This window comes from Hydra vulgaris, chromosome 06, assembly GCF_038396675.1.
Source record: "Hydra vulgaris chromosome 06, alternate assembly HydraT2T_AEP".
Taxonomy (NCBI): domain Eukaryota; kingdom Metazoa; phylum Cnidaria; class Hydrozoa; order Anthoathecata; family Hydridae; genus Hydra; species Hydra vulgaris.
Genome location: NC_088925.1, coordinates 43,587,381 through 43,600,834, shown reverse-complemented (window position 1 = coordinate 43,600,834; position 13,454 = coordinate 43,587,381). Strand labels below are relative to the sequence as shown.

The 13,454-nt window shown below is 27.3% G+C and overlaps 1 protein-coding gene across 3 annotated transcripts in view; it reads right to left on the bottom strand.

Annotated features, from left to right (window-relative positions):
* Positions 1 to 10,921, bottom strand: part of LOC100197837 (dystrobrevin beta) — a 53,719-nt gene extending 42,798 nt beyond the window's left edge. For 2 of the 3 annotated variants that reach the window (XM_065800213.1, XM_065800215.1), the window contains exons 1-5: positions 10,716 to 10,921; positions 7,786 to 7,831; positions 7,543 to 7,613; positions 2,831 to 2,911; positions 2,528 to 2,741 (exon numbers count right to left, since the gene is read on the bottom strand). In XM_065800213.1, coding sequence (XP_065656285.1) covers positions 2,528 to 2,741; positions 2,831 to 2,911; positions 7,543 to 7,613; positions 7,786 to 7,831; positions 10,716 to 10,734 — 431 coding nt within the window. In that variant the 5' untranslated portion in view covers positions 10,735 to 10,921. Of the gene's footprint in view, positions 1 to 2,527; positions 2,742 to 2,830; positions 2,912 to 7,542; positions 7,614 to 7,785; positions 7,832 to 8,357; positions 8,494 to 10,715 lie in introns of those variants that run through there. The other variant, XM_065800214.1, reaches the window with a different exon arrangement.
* Between the last annotated feature and the right edge of the window lie 2,533 nt (positions 10,922 to 13,454).

Below are 13,454 nucleotides of genomic sequence, written 5' to 3'. Positions count from 1 at the left end.
GCATTGACCTTTTCCCCATTATCAAAGATGTGCAGTCCACACCGACCACTTGCTGTGATGCCACCCCAGATCATGACGCTTGGTGGATGTTTGACAGTTTTGATGGTGTATTTGGGATTGAATCGCTGAGAGGCAGGACGTCTGACATAATTGTAACCGCGGCCTCGTAGCTGCTGAAAGGTACTTTCATCTGTGAACATGACTCTCTGCCAACACTCCCTTGACTTGTCTTTCATCGCACGGCAAAACTTCAATCGCTGGAGGAGTTGTTGTTTCGTGATTAGAGGTTTCTTCGCTGGTCTGCGAGCTACAAGACCAAAGTCATTTGACAGACGTCTCCTAACAGTCCTAGCACTCACTTGAATACCCCTGTCACTAGCTAGGCTTGCAACGCGTGCAGAAGAAGTATGCGGACTAGACATAACAATGCTCTTCAAATAACGATCATCACGATGATTTGTTTTTCGTACTCCCTTGCAGTTGGAACTTCGTGAAACACCTCCAGATCTTAAAACATTCTCAACGGCACCTCTAGAAATCTTCAGTTTCTTTGCAATATCACGCTGAGAATAACGCTCAGCATTCAATGTTACAATTTGCCCCTTGACAAAATCATTAATATCTGGCTTTTTCCCCATTATCACACTAAAATAAGCAATAACAACATTATAGTTTTTCAGCAAGAAATCATGAAATTTAATTAAATACTAAGCCAAACACGTGTATAATATGCATAACATAATTAATAATGACGTCATATATAAACAAACCGAACGGCATGACGTTGTTCTTACTTTTTTATACATATTTCATTTCACAGCAAAATCATCAAGTGGCTTTAATTCAATGGCCACTAGAGTATATATATATATATATATATATATATATATATATATATATATAATATATATATATATATATATATATATATATATATATATATATATATATTTAAATTGGTATGGGTTATTTCTGTTTACTTTTATTGTTTATGTTTAATTTAACTTTCTTTCATTCATTTAAAGATTACTCTTCTTATTCTTAAGACTTATAAATGTATATTATATGATAAGGTAAACTTTCTATTTGTTCTCTCCATACACTTAAACAAATATTATATTTTATCATTATCACAAGATTTCAAAGACATTTTTACATTAATACCTTACCCTGATTGATTTTAATAATTTTTGAAAAATCATTAAACATCATTATTGACTGCTTCATTAAAATTATATTCAGAAACAAATCAACCTTTGAGACTTTGAAAGTCTTAAAGGTAGTTTCATATTCATGGGCCGCAGATAAGTCATATTTATTGGCAGCAGACCAGGAGAACAAAATAAACTAGAATGGATTGTAAACACTGTAAAGCAATGAGCATATATAATTGTTTGGTTATGCATATTGACCGGGGGTCAACTTACAATTAATAATCTTATGAAATAAGATTAGTACAAGACGGTCCTGCAGACTAAGCTGATTCTAAGAACTTACTTTTTATTATGTTGACATAGAATAAAGAGTAAACAGAAGCTCACAGAATGACTGATTGAAATATGATGTCAAGATCCAGATGTTAAAACACTAATCTTAAAGTGCATAAATAGCATGCCAAGGTGTATCAAAGCTCTTTTGAAGTTGAAAGGAGTCACCATCAAGTATTAAGTTTCATAACATCCTTTGTATAGATCAATACAATAAATTCTAATAAGTTCTAAGTTTTTATTACAATGATTTCATAACAAAAAAGTTAAGTTGTGACTGCTTGTAGTGTATTTTCGACACACAAAAAATACAAAAAGTTAAAAATGGAGTTTGAGCCTAATAATTTGAATAGTATATATATATATATATATATATATATATATATATATATATATATATATATATATATATATATATATATATATTTTATATATATATATATATATATATATATATATATATATATATATATATATATATATATATATATATATATATATATATATATATATATATATATATATATATATATATATATATATATATATAGTCTTTGGAATTAGGGTGGGCATTTGGCGATGCAAACCTAACTGCAGACCTAAAAGTGTCTATGGTAGGCAATATTTAGCCTAATTTTTATGTTGTTACTGTGACACTAATAAATTTTGTGCCAACCTGATGTCGACCAAAAATAGTAAAAAAGATCAGCACTTTTTTTCCTAAATCTAAGAGCATTATACCTGTATATATATATATATATATATATATATATATATATATATATGTGTGTGTGTGTGTGTGTGTGTGTGTGTGTGTGTGTGTGTGTGTGTGTGTGTGTGTGTGTGTGTGTATATATATATCAACTCTCGAAATTAGGAAAATTGAGGTCGGCAATAATTTGCCAACCTCAATCTTTTAGAGGTCAGCATCAGGTCGGCAAAAAAAATTTGATACAGGTCTCATCATAAAACATAGGAAAAAGGTCGGGAGTTTTTTGCCGACCTCAAACACTTTTAGGTCAGCAAAAAAAAAAATTTACCTGTCATATGCATGCATGATCCATTGAGTGAGGATAGCAATGCACTTTTCAACATCAATATCAGTTTTTGAAGGAAGGCGCTTGTAAAGAGAATAATATATACTGGCAATAATGCATTCAAGGCGAGGTTCGTCAATTTCTGCAGTATGATCAAGAGTGTTTAATCCATTCTCACGAAATGCTTCAATAACATTGTAAATATCGACAAGGTTTACTAATACAGTAAAATTTAAACTGAATAAAATATAAAAGGTAAACTTAAAATCTAACACTGCAGCTAAAAATAAAACAAAAAAAACATACAACTGGTAGTTGTTTGAACAAACACAAGCTTAGCAGCTGCTCTGTATGTTGATAGCTTGATCTCATCAAAATTTTTCTTGCCTTAAATCGAAAAAATATTTTTAAAAGTTGTAAGATAAAAAGGTAATTGTTTTATATATGTGTGTGCACATACACACATATATACATGCATACATACATACATACATACATACATACATACATACATACATACATACATACATACCACAAACATCACAACATCACTGACCACAACATCAGTGACAACTCAAACATTGTTATATAACCACAATATCAACTTCAAATAATTAGAAATCAGTAAACAAGACTATAGAGATAGAGTAGTACCAAAAAATCTTTCCTAACTACAAAATAAACAAAATGTTATTTGGAAATTGCAAAGAAGTATACAAAAATATCATTATCATGAGATGTTTTGGGGTCAGATTAGTCAAAATACAATCTTGTTTCATCGAACATAGTGTAAAAAGTCTAGCAGAAAGAAGAAACTAATAAATTGAGTTGTTTTCAAAGTAAATCAAGGTTTTGGCATTGTATGAGGTGAAAAGGAGTGGGGAAATTGACATTTATTGATGACATATTTGGATGCTTCATTTTGTATTGTGATTTGAGTTGAATTGTCATTTATTAAAAAAATGAAAATGGGAACTTTATGTTTCAGCAGGATAAAAATCATACTGCTAAAAAAATATACTTTAATACAAATGACCTCAATGTTTTGAAATGGTCATCTTGTAATCTGGACTTTAATCCTGGCAGGGATCCATGGTTTTAACCAAATGGTTTAAACCAATTAAAAAAATGTTGGTTTAAACCAAATTAATGTTTTTTTAAAAAGATTTGAACTTACAACAGAAAACTAAAACAGGGTTATGTTAACAAATACAACTAATCTTCAATATAGATGTTTTTTCATAGAATAGAGTCCTCAGTGTTCTTATAGAACAGAGCAGTAATAAAGTAGTAATAACACTTATTTATCTGTTTTCTTCTACAGGCTTTTTCTCCTTCATTAGGTTCATCAAGAAGCATTGCTTCCTGATGAACTTATTTCATCAGGAAGTTTTCTTAACGATATATATATGTGTGTGTGTATATATATATATATATATATATATATATATATATATATATATATATATATATATATATATATATATATATATATATATACACACACACACACACACATATATATCGTTAAGAAAACTTCCTGATGAAATAAGTTCATCAGGAAGCAATGCTTCTTGATTAACCTAAATAAATATTTAAATGTTTAGCAAAACTATAAGTAGTTCTAACATAATTTATTGATACCACAAAAAATGTCTCAAAAAACTGGGCGCAAATGTGATATGATTTGGTTAAAATATACACGAGTGACTGTTCCAGAAAGAAAGGGGTGCAAAGCAGTTTGTAATGCGTGTAGAAAAGAAATGGAAGGATATAAAAAAGTGCAAGCAATCACAACCCTATAAAATTATGGAGTTAATGGAAGATCAACAACTTCTTGAAGGTAGTTAAATTACTGCATTGCCATTTTAAATTTTAAACTTTCCCTGAATTGTAAACATATATATTTGAATTATCACGTATTGACATATTAACTTCAATAAACTGTTAATAATAATACAATAAACTACAATTTCATTTTAAAGGTAACTCACCATCAACGTCACAACAACAAATGAAAAGGTCTCAGCCCAATTCAACATCAGCTGATAAATATTTGAAAATAGATAAGTTTTTCATACAAACAAGCCTCAAAGAGAAAGATTTCATTGATCTGCAACTTGGTAGATTTATATACAGTACAAACTCTAGCTTCAGAACAGTTGAACACAAAGAATTTTATATATAAAAAATAAAAAATTTATCAATATGCTTTATCCAGGATACACTCTACCTAATAGAACTCAAATTGGAGGAGAAATATTAGATAGGGTTTATGCAGAAGAAATTGAAAAATGTAATGTATTGAATGGTAAAATTGTAGCCATGTCTTTAGATGGCTGGAGTAATGTACATAATGAACCTATAGTTTGTATCTCTGTAATTACAGATAAAATTAACATTTTAGTAGAAACAATCAACACTTCTGGTCATTCACATACTGGTGAATATCTTACACAATTAACAAGAGAAGCAATAGATTCTGTAAGATGTAAATGGATAGAACCTTGAGGAACCCCTGAAGTTACAAAATAAGAAGAAGAGTGCCACTGTAAGCCCCATGCTGTAGCTGAAGTAAGATCCTTTTCAAGCTCAAATGCCCCCTCCAAGCAATCAAAGGGTGTTGGTTTTTTATCACGACAAGAATAAATGGTAGTGTCATCAGCAAACAATGCCACCTTAGATGAGAGAATATCTGGAAGATCGTTAATGTAAATTAAAAAAAGTATAGGGCCAAGGATAGAACCTTGAGGAACCCCTGAAGTTACAAAATAAGAAGAAGAGTGTTGTCCAATGAGGACAACTTTTATGCTACGATTGGAAAGGAAGGATTCGATGATCTTAAAGATGTTGCCGGATACACCATAAGAAGAAGAAGAAGAAGAAGAAGAAGAAGAAGAAGAAGAAGAAGAAGAAGAAGAAGAAGAAGAAGACTTATGGAGAAGACCAGCATGCCAGACTTTATCAAAAGCTTTTGAAGTGTCGAGAGCAATGGCCTTAACCTCTCCACCTTTATCTAATGCATGATAAAACCTATCAGTTATTACTGTTAACAAATCAGCTGTAGAACGAGAAGATCAAAATCCATATTGATGGTCAGAAAGTAAGTGATTAGATTCAAGATGAGAAATTAAGTGTTTGTTAATTAAAGATTCAATAACCTTGCTTATGATAGGAAGAAGACTAATAGGACGGTAGTTAGACGAATCAGATCGCTCTCCAGAATTTTTGAACATAGGGATAACAGATGCCGCTTTCCAGCAGGCTGGAAAACAAGACTCTGATAAGCACTTGTTGAATAGTTTTGAGAGTATAGACGACAGCTTTGGAGAACAATTCTGCAAGACAATAACAGGTATGTTGTCCGGGCCACAAGCTGTAGAAGAGTCTAGACAGGAAATCACTTTAGATACAGATGCTGGAGTGATATGAATGTCAAGCAATGGATCAACCTGTTTGTTGGCAATATCAGGTAGAAAGCAACTAGTGGAATCAAGAGATGATATTGATGAAAAGTTTTTAGCAAACAATTCAGCTTTGTCTTTAGTTGAGATGACAAAGTCTGAACCATACAAGAGAAGTGGAATTATAGATTTGCCCTTATTATTGATATTATTAAAGATTCTCCAGAAGTCACGAGAGCCTAATTTTTGAGATGAGATACGGGATTTCATGACCTGAGAATAGCGGGTTTTGGCGTTAGACAAAACCTTTTTACAGTTGTTTCTAGCAGTAATAAACAGACGCCTGTTTTCTGGAGAATTGTTTTGCTGATAAATATGAAAGTAACGGTTTCAATTGGCAATCACAGCAGCACAGTGTGAAGAAAACCATGGAGGAGAGTGAGGCTTGACCTGGAATCGTCAAGAGGGAATAAAAGATTCCATGCCAGCCTGAATCCACGAAGTTATGTAAGAAGCACATTTGTCGACAGGAAGACGAAAGATTTTACTCAAGGGCCATCACAAAGAAAATCACGGAAAGAATCCCAGTCAGCTTTACTGTAGTTGTAAGAGGTTCGATAATAGGGGGATTCAGGTGATGAAGAAGAATGAGATATTAGTTTTAGAGAGATCAAACTGTGATCAGAAGCACCTAAGGGTGAATGTGGAGAAACTGAGCACTGACTAGGATCAGAAACAAGACATAAGTCGAGTAGAGAAGGTAAATGATTCGAGTTGTCTGGAAAGCGAGTTGGAAAGTTGACTATTTGAGTTAGGGATTGAGAAAGGCAAAAGTTGTGGACTTAAATGTCTGCCGAATCACTGATTTGATAAACAGTTTATCATTTTTAACAAACGAAAAAAAAAAAAAATTGAATCTAGATACCTTCAGACTGTCAATGATGCTCATTTCCTGGCAAACACAATAGATCCTAGATATTATGGATGTAATCTTTCTGAAAATGAAGCTGCCATGAATTTCGCAGATAAAGAGTTCAAAAATTTGTTACCAATAATATTCAAATTAAAAGCCAAATCTGCTCCATTCGATAAAAGCTATATATATAGTGAATCTGTTTTAAAAAATGTATCACCACTAGAATGGTGGAAATCTCTAAAAATTGTGGATTGCAACCTAATGGATATTGAAGGTTTATTAAATGCACCAGCTTCTAGTGCTGGAATCGAAAGAATTTTTTCAACTTTTGGCCTTGTTCATTCTAAGTTAAGAAATCAATAGGGGGTAGAAAAAGCAGCAAAACTTGTATTTATATATAGAACATTAAACAATGATGTATTGAATAATTTTGATGAAATATTACACTAATATTGATAAAGAATATAGTTTACTCAAATAAAATGCACTATACTTTTTTTTAATTTAAAAGGATAACTAAATACGGCATTATTTAATAAAAACTAGAGAACTAGAGAAGTTGTCTAAAAGGTGTAATCTGATGATTTATGCATTTTCGAAATGCATAAACCATCAGATTACACCTTTGTCACTTGTGTCAGAAGTTCCAAAATTAACATGAATGTCATATGAGTAAAATCCAAAAAAATTAATCTTACGCATTTCCATGAGAAAATTTTTCAATGCCCGCTCATATTCTTTGTTAACACGATTATCACGGGTCAATGAGCTAAAACAGATTTAAACAGATTTTTTCAACAATATTATAGTTAAGAAAGTTATATAAAAAGAAATAATAACTTACGTAGAACAACTTTTTAAAATAAATGATAAATTGCTTGCAAGCTTAATTCAATTTGCAATTGCTTGCAAGCTAAAAAATTACTACCTAAATTACTTACATAGAACGATGATAAATTGCTGGCGAACTCATGACATCAATTTGACCTTAAAAGAAAATCACAGAAAATATAAAATAAACTGTTTAAAAAATTAAAAAAATTCAAATTTAAATATCTTATTGCTTTAGAACGAATAATTTAAAAATATGTAACAAATGGCAGCTATTGCTACCATTTTAGTTTTCATATAACTTTGTATAAAATAAAATAAAAAATTAGAAGGCCCTAAAATTTTGTAAATTAAAACAAATTCAATAATGAGATTTTATATGTATATAATGATAGGTAGGCAATAATAAGGTATTTAAATAGTAAAAGTAAAAAAATGTAAATTTTGTGTATATTTATTTAAATCACTAAAAGAAAATGTGATAGGAAAATAAGTGATATAAAAATAAATGACAATTCAAAAAACTAATTTAAAAATAGTCAAGAACTTAAAAAGAAATATTTAACACAAAATTATTTTTCATAGACTATATATTTATTCTTATCTTAAATAAGTTTTATAGATAATACCATTTTATAGATAATACCATACAAAAATGTTGTTACACAGAACTAGAAAATACCTGCTGACCCACAAAAGGTGTTTTTTTGAACCAATTATGTGTTGTAACTTCTGCTTTGAAATTCTTATATTTTATTTTTTTAAAACAATTATTCTATTACAATGATTTCCATTACTTTTGGTAAAAAAACTGTTCTATTTTAATGTTTGAAAAATTATAAAAAACATAATATGAAGCTACTGAAACTTATGAATAAAACTTTATGAGTTCTTATAAAAAACTTCATGAAAAATAACCTGATAATAAGTGAAACATTTTAAGAGAATAATAATTAAATTTGATTATTAACAAACCTAAATTGAAATATGTTGAAAATTGAAAAAAAATTAAATATTATTTTAAAAACTGCAAATAATTTATTTATAACATTCTTATGATAAAAACATGCAAAAATTTAATTTAATGTAATTGTTTAAAACTATTCAAATTGTGGTGTTTATATGTATGTATTTTATTATGGTATTTACATGTATTTATTTGTGGTATTTAGATGTATTTGAAAATTTTCAATGCATTAGTACACTTGAAAAAATAAACAGAAAAAAATTTTATATATAAAAACATGTTATTAAAATAATACAAATTTTGAAACTTCAAAGTTTTGACTTATCAAGTTTTTGCTCTCTGATCTCTCATCAATTTATATAAATTTAAACAATTAATACTTGTAATAGCATAAAATACAACAAAAATATAAGATAATACTAATGTGCCAGAATAAACAAATATTAAATAATCAGCAAAAATAATACATGAATATATATATATATATATATATGTATATATATATATATATATATATATATATATATATATATATATATATATATATATAGCCCTTGAAATTAGGAAAATTGAGGTCAGCAATAATTTGCAGACCTTAATATGTTAAAGGTCAGCACCAGGTCGGCAAGAAAAATTTGATACAAAGGTTTTACTATAAAACATAGAAACAAAGTCGACGATTTTTTGACAACTTCAAACACTTCTAGATTAGCAGTTAGTTTGACATTGCCGGCCTTAATTCCGAGGGCTATATATATATATATATACCTATATACATATATATATATATATATATATATATATATATATATATATATATATATATATATATATATATATATAAATATATATATATATATTAGGGAGATATAAGATGTCCTAATAAGATATCAGCAGCTTGCACCTTAAAGTCTTCTATATGATAAAATATAACTGAATTTAAAAGTTTTTTGAATAAAAAATATTTGTAGTGGTGCCTAAAGATTGTTTAACATTTAATGGGTCCCTAATATTATTAAAAAAAAGTTTTTCAAAAGTATGCTTGTTGGGTCTTAAATGAAGCAAAATTATATAAAAACTTCAAAAACAATAATTACTTTATAAAAAGAAAACACTGATAAAAAAACTATAACTAAAAAACTTTGTAAAAATGCTTATTTTTTATTATATCTCTTGTTTATATATATATATATATATATATATATATATATATATATATATATATATATATATATATATATATATATATATATATATATATATATATATATATATATATATATATATATATATATATATATATATATATATATATGAATAAATTATAGAATGCTTAATACATAAATCTCCTAAAAAAAATTAAATGATAAAAAACAAAAATTTAAAAAAATAATGTTTTGAATAATATAATATTTTTCTATAAAAAAAATGTTCTGAAATAACTTATAATAAACTCATGAAATTAAAAAAATAATAAAATATGTAGGAGAACCCCTTTATATTTCTGTAAAAATCAGTCATTAACAAATTATCAGTCATTAAAATGTAATATAAAGGTCAGAAAAATAATTTCTAAGCATATTAATATTATACAACAATTTAAAGTAATGTTATAATACAAAGGACTAAAAATATTCATTTATGAAAAGAAGTTATATGTGAATGCTCATAAAAATAATATTTACAATAAAAACAAACGTTATATTCTCAAGAGTAAATATTTACATATGGATTTTTTTCCATGTAGGTTCAAACATTTATATAGTATTTGTTTTCTTTTTTTTTAAATAAACTTTTGATCACTAAAGTAAACATTCTTTATAATCAACAAACAAAAAAGGAAAACAGTTCAAGGTAAAAAAAAAAAACTATAAACAATTAGACTCCAACATGTTGTTTGCAAAATTTATTTGCATATATCAACAATTTTAACATAATACTAAAATGTAGATTATTTTTAAAACAAATGTCCAATATATAACATTTGATTTTATAGATATAAAACTGTTCAAAGTTAAATGCAACATAGAACTCAATAAAAAATTAAAAAAAAAATCTAAACATAAAAATTACCTTGATATTTCACCATCATTGAAGCTCATAAAACAAACCAATATCAAAATCAAATAAACATTTGTTACACTATGACTTCCACTTTAAAATAAATACAAATTCTGGAACCACAAATAAATCAAAAGAGCAATCAAATCAAAGAGAAAATAATGTTGATTAACACTAAAGCTGTTCAAAGGGAGTTGCTTTGAAATAGCTCCTAATCTGGGATTAAAAAATTAAATTTAATATACAGACCATTGGATGAAAATATTTCAGATATGAATCAACAACAGAGTTTTAAAAATACGCACTTAAAAAATCAATAACATAAAACAATAACTTTTAGTACACATTTATATTTTTATTTAATTTTAATTAAAATATAACTTTCTGAGAAAAGGATAAATACAAAAAAATATATATGAAGAAGAAAATCTTATGAACTAAAATTTGTTGCATAAAACTTTATAGCATTAGCTTAAATAAGTTTAAATATTTTGTTTACAAAGAATTTATATAACACATTTATTGATGCAGAAAGGGGAACAGGGCCCCCACACCCTAACTCCACCCACCACCATTTTTCAACCCCATTTCCCCCCCCCCCCCATACACACAGGCATTTTAGTAACTTGATATCAAATCCTCCCTTAAAGAGTCAAGCAACACCTAACCCCATAAAAAATTATTAATGACTTATTAATGACTTGATGACATAAATATGTGGCATGCTAAAAATTAAATTTATATTATCTTAAGCTAACTATAATAATAGTTTTAATAATAAAAATAATAACATTAAATTCAAAAATTATTGATTAATCTAAAAAAGTGTTTATATTCAATATAATATTTATATTTAATAAAAACCATTAGAGAATTACTTATTTTATTAACAAGTGCAAGTATATCAAAATAAAGTAGGAAGAAGACTAATATTAGATAGGGAGTAACTTAATTATAAATAAAGAATAGCTCTTTTTTTATATTATGTTTTAAAAAGCAAGTATGTTTTATATTATGCTAGTGTTTTAAAAAGCAAGTATTGTCTTTTTATTAAGGAGGAAATAGCAATTAAGAAGGATTAGTTGAATTTTACAAATTAAAAATATAAAAATATTACTAGGGAATAGAAAAACAAAACAAATTCATTAACATTATTTTATCAACTTATTAAAAAACATATTTAAAAAAGCAGTTTTGAATAAATCTGATCTATTGAGAATACTCATATATGTTAACTACCATGACTATCATTATGTTGTAGTAAGAAAAAGTGACAATAGTTTTTTTAATTAATCAATTATATTAAAAAGAATTATTAAAAAAAAAAATCTTGAAAAAAAAAAAAAAATTCTGTAATAGATTTCTTTCGTATCTAGAATGTCCTGTAATGGCAGCCCATAAACTTGCCGTTAGTAAAATATAAGTAATAATAATCAAAATATTTGCAAAAAAAAAATGTATTCTGATTTTTATGTTTACACAATATATAAAATTTTTAAAATATTTTTTCTGTTATAAAAATATATAATTATTAAGTCATTTATTTTTATTTAAATTAAGATATATGATTTTATTATTTGTCAGTAATTTTATCTATTTCCTGCAATACAGCGCAAACCACAACCTCAACAATGCTCTCTAAGACATTTTCACCACTTTTGGCTGAAACAGAAAACTCATCAAACATAAAATTCTCATTACCTAAAAAATCCTTATCTGTACATTGTAAATCAATTTTGTTAAAAAAAAGAGCGACATATGGTTGTTTCATAAAAGTACATATATCCTGTAACAAAGGGATTGCTTCAGATAAGCTATTTGGTATTGTAACATCAATAACAACAATAAATGCTGTTGTATCTTTATAATTGATATGTGATAAACTTGATAATTTATCAGCACCAGAAATATCCCATAACTGCATATTGATCTCAACATGGTTGTCACAATGACTTGGATTAATGTGCAATGTTGCATGACCTAAATCAGCACCAATTGTTGAAATATAGTGTTGTGAAAATCTATCGTACAAAATGCGATGAAATATACTTGTCTTGCCAGAATTAGGAAAACCAAAAAATAAAATTTTTACAGAAAAACTAATAGATGGATGTGAGTTTTTAAAATCTTGCCTAGTAAAGCTAGATTGTTTGGTAGAAAAGGTCCATTCACGGGAACTGCCTTTCTCTTTAAAATCTGTCATTAGTTGCTTTAGTAAACAAATTTCACTTTCAGATAATTCAAAAAGCTTGAAATTTCCATTTTTCCATTTTGCATCATCTTTTGTAAGTGAGGAAACACTATTTTTCTTAACTTCAGAAAAATTGTTCACATTTATTTTGTAAAAACAACTGAAAAAACACCAAAAACACTTTAGTTGTTTTAAGTTCCTAACAAAAAAGATTGTTGCTAAAATAAAAAGCAAAATGGCTATACCAATAATTATAAATGTTTTATATATTACTCTCTTTGAAAAATAAGATGATATAGAAGGAATTTCGTCTTTGCAAAAGAAAACAAGTGCAACAAGTAGCAACAAAAAAATTGTGACAATAAAAAATTCAACAAAAATTTTGAAATGATTGTTGTTCTTTTTAAAAAAAAAACTTTGCAGGTTTACTGAACTTCCATGGCTGACTTCATATCCCACATCATCTTCATTATTAAACGATTCATTTATTGAATCAGGATCTGGTATTTCATTTTCATAATCTTCACCCATAAATGTTCAAAATTTGTTTAATATCCTTC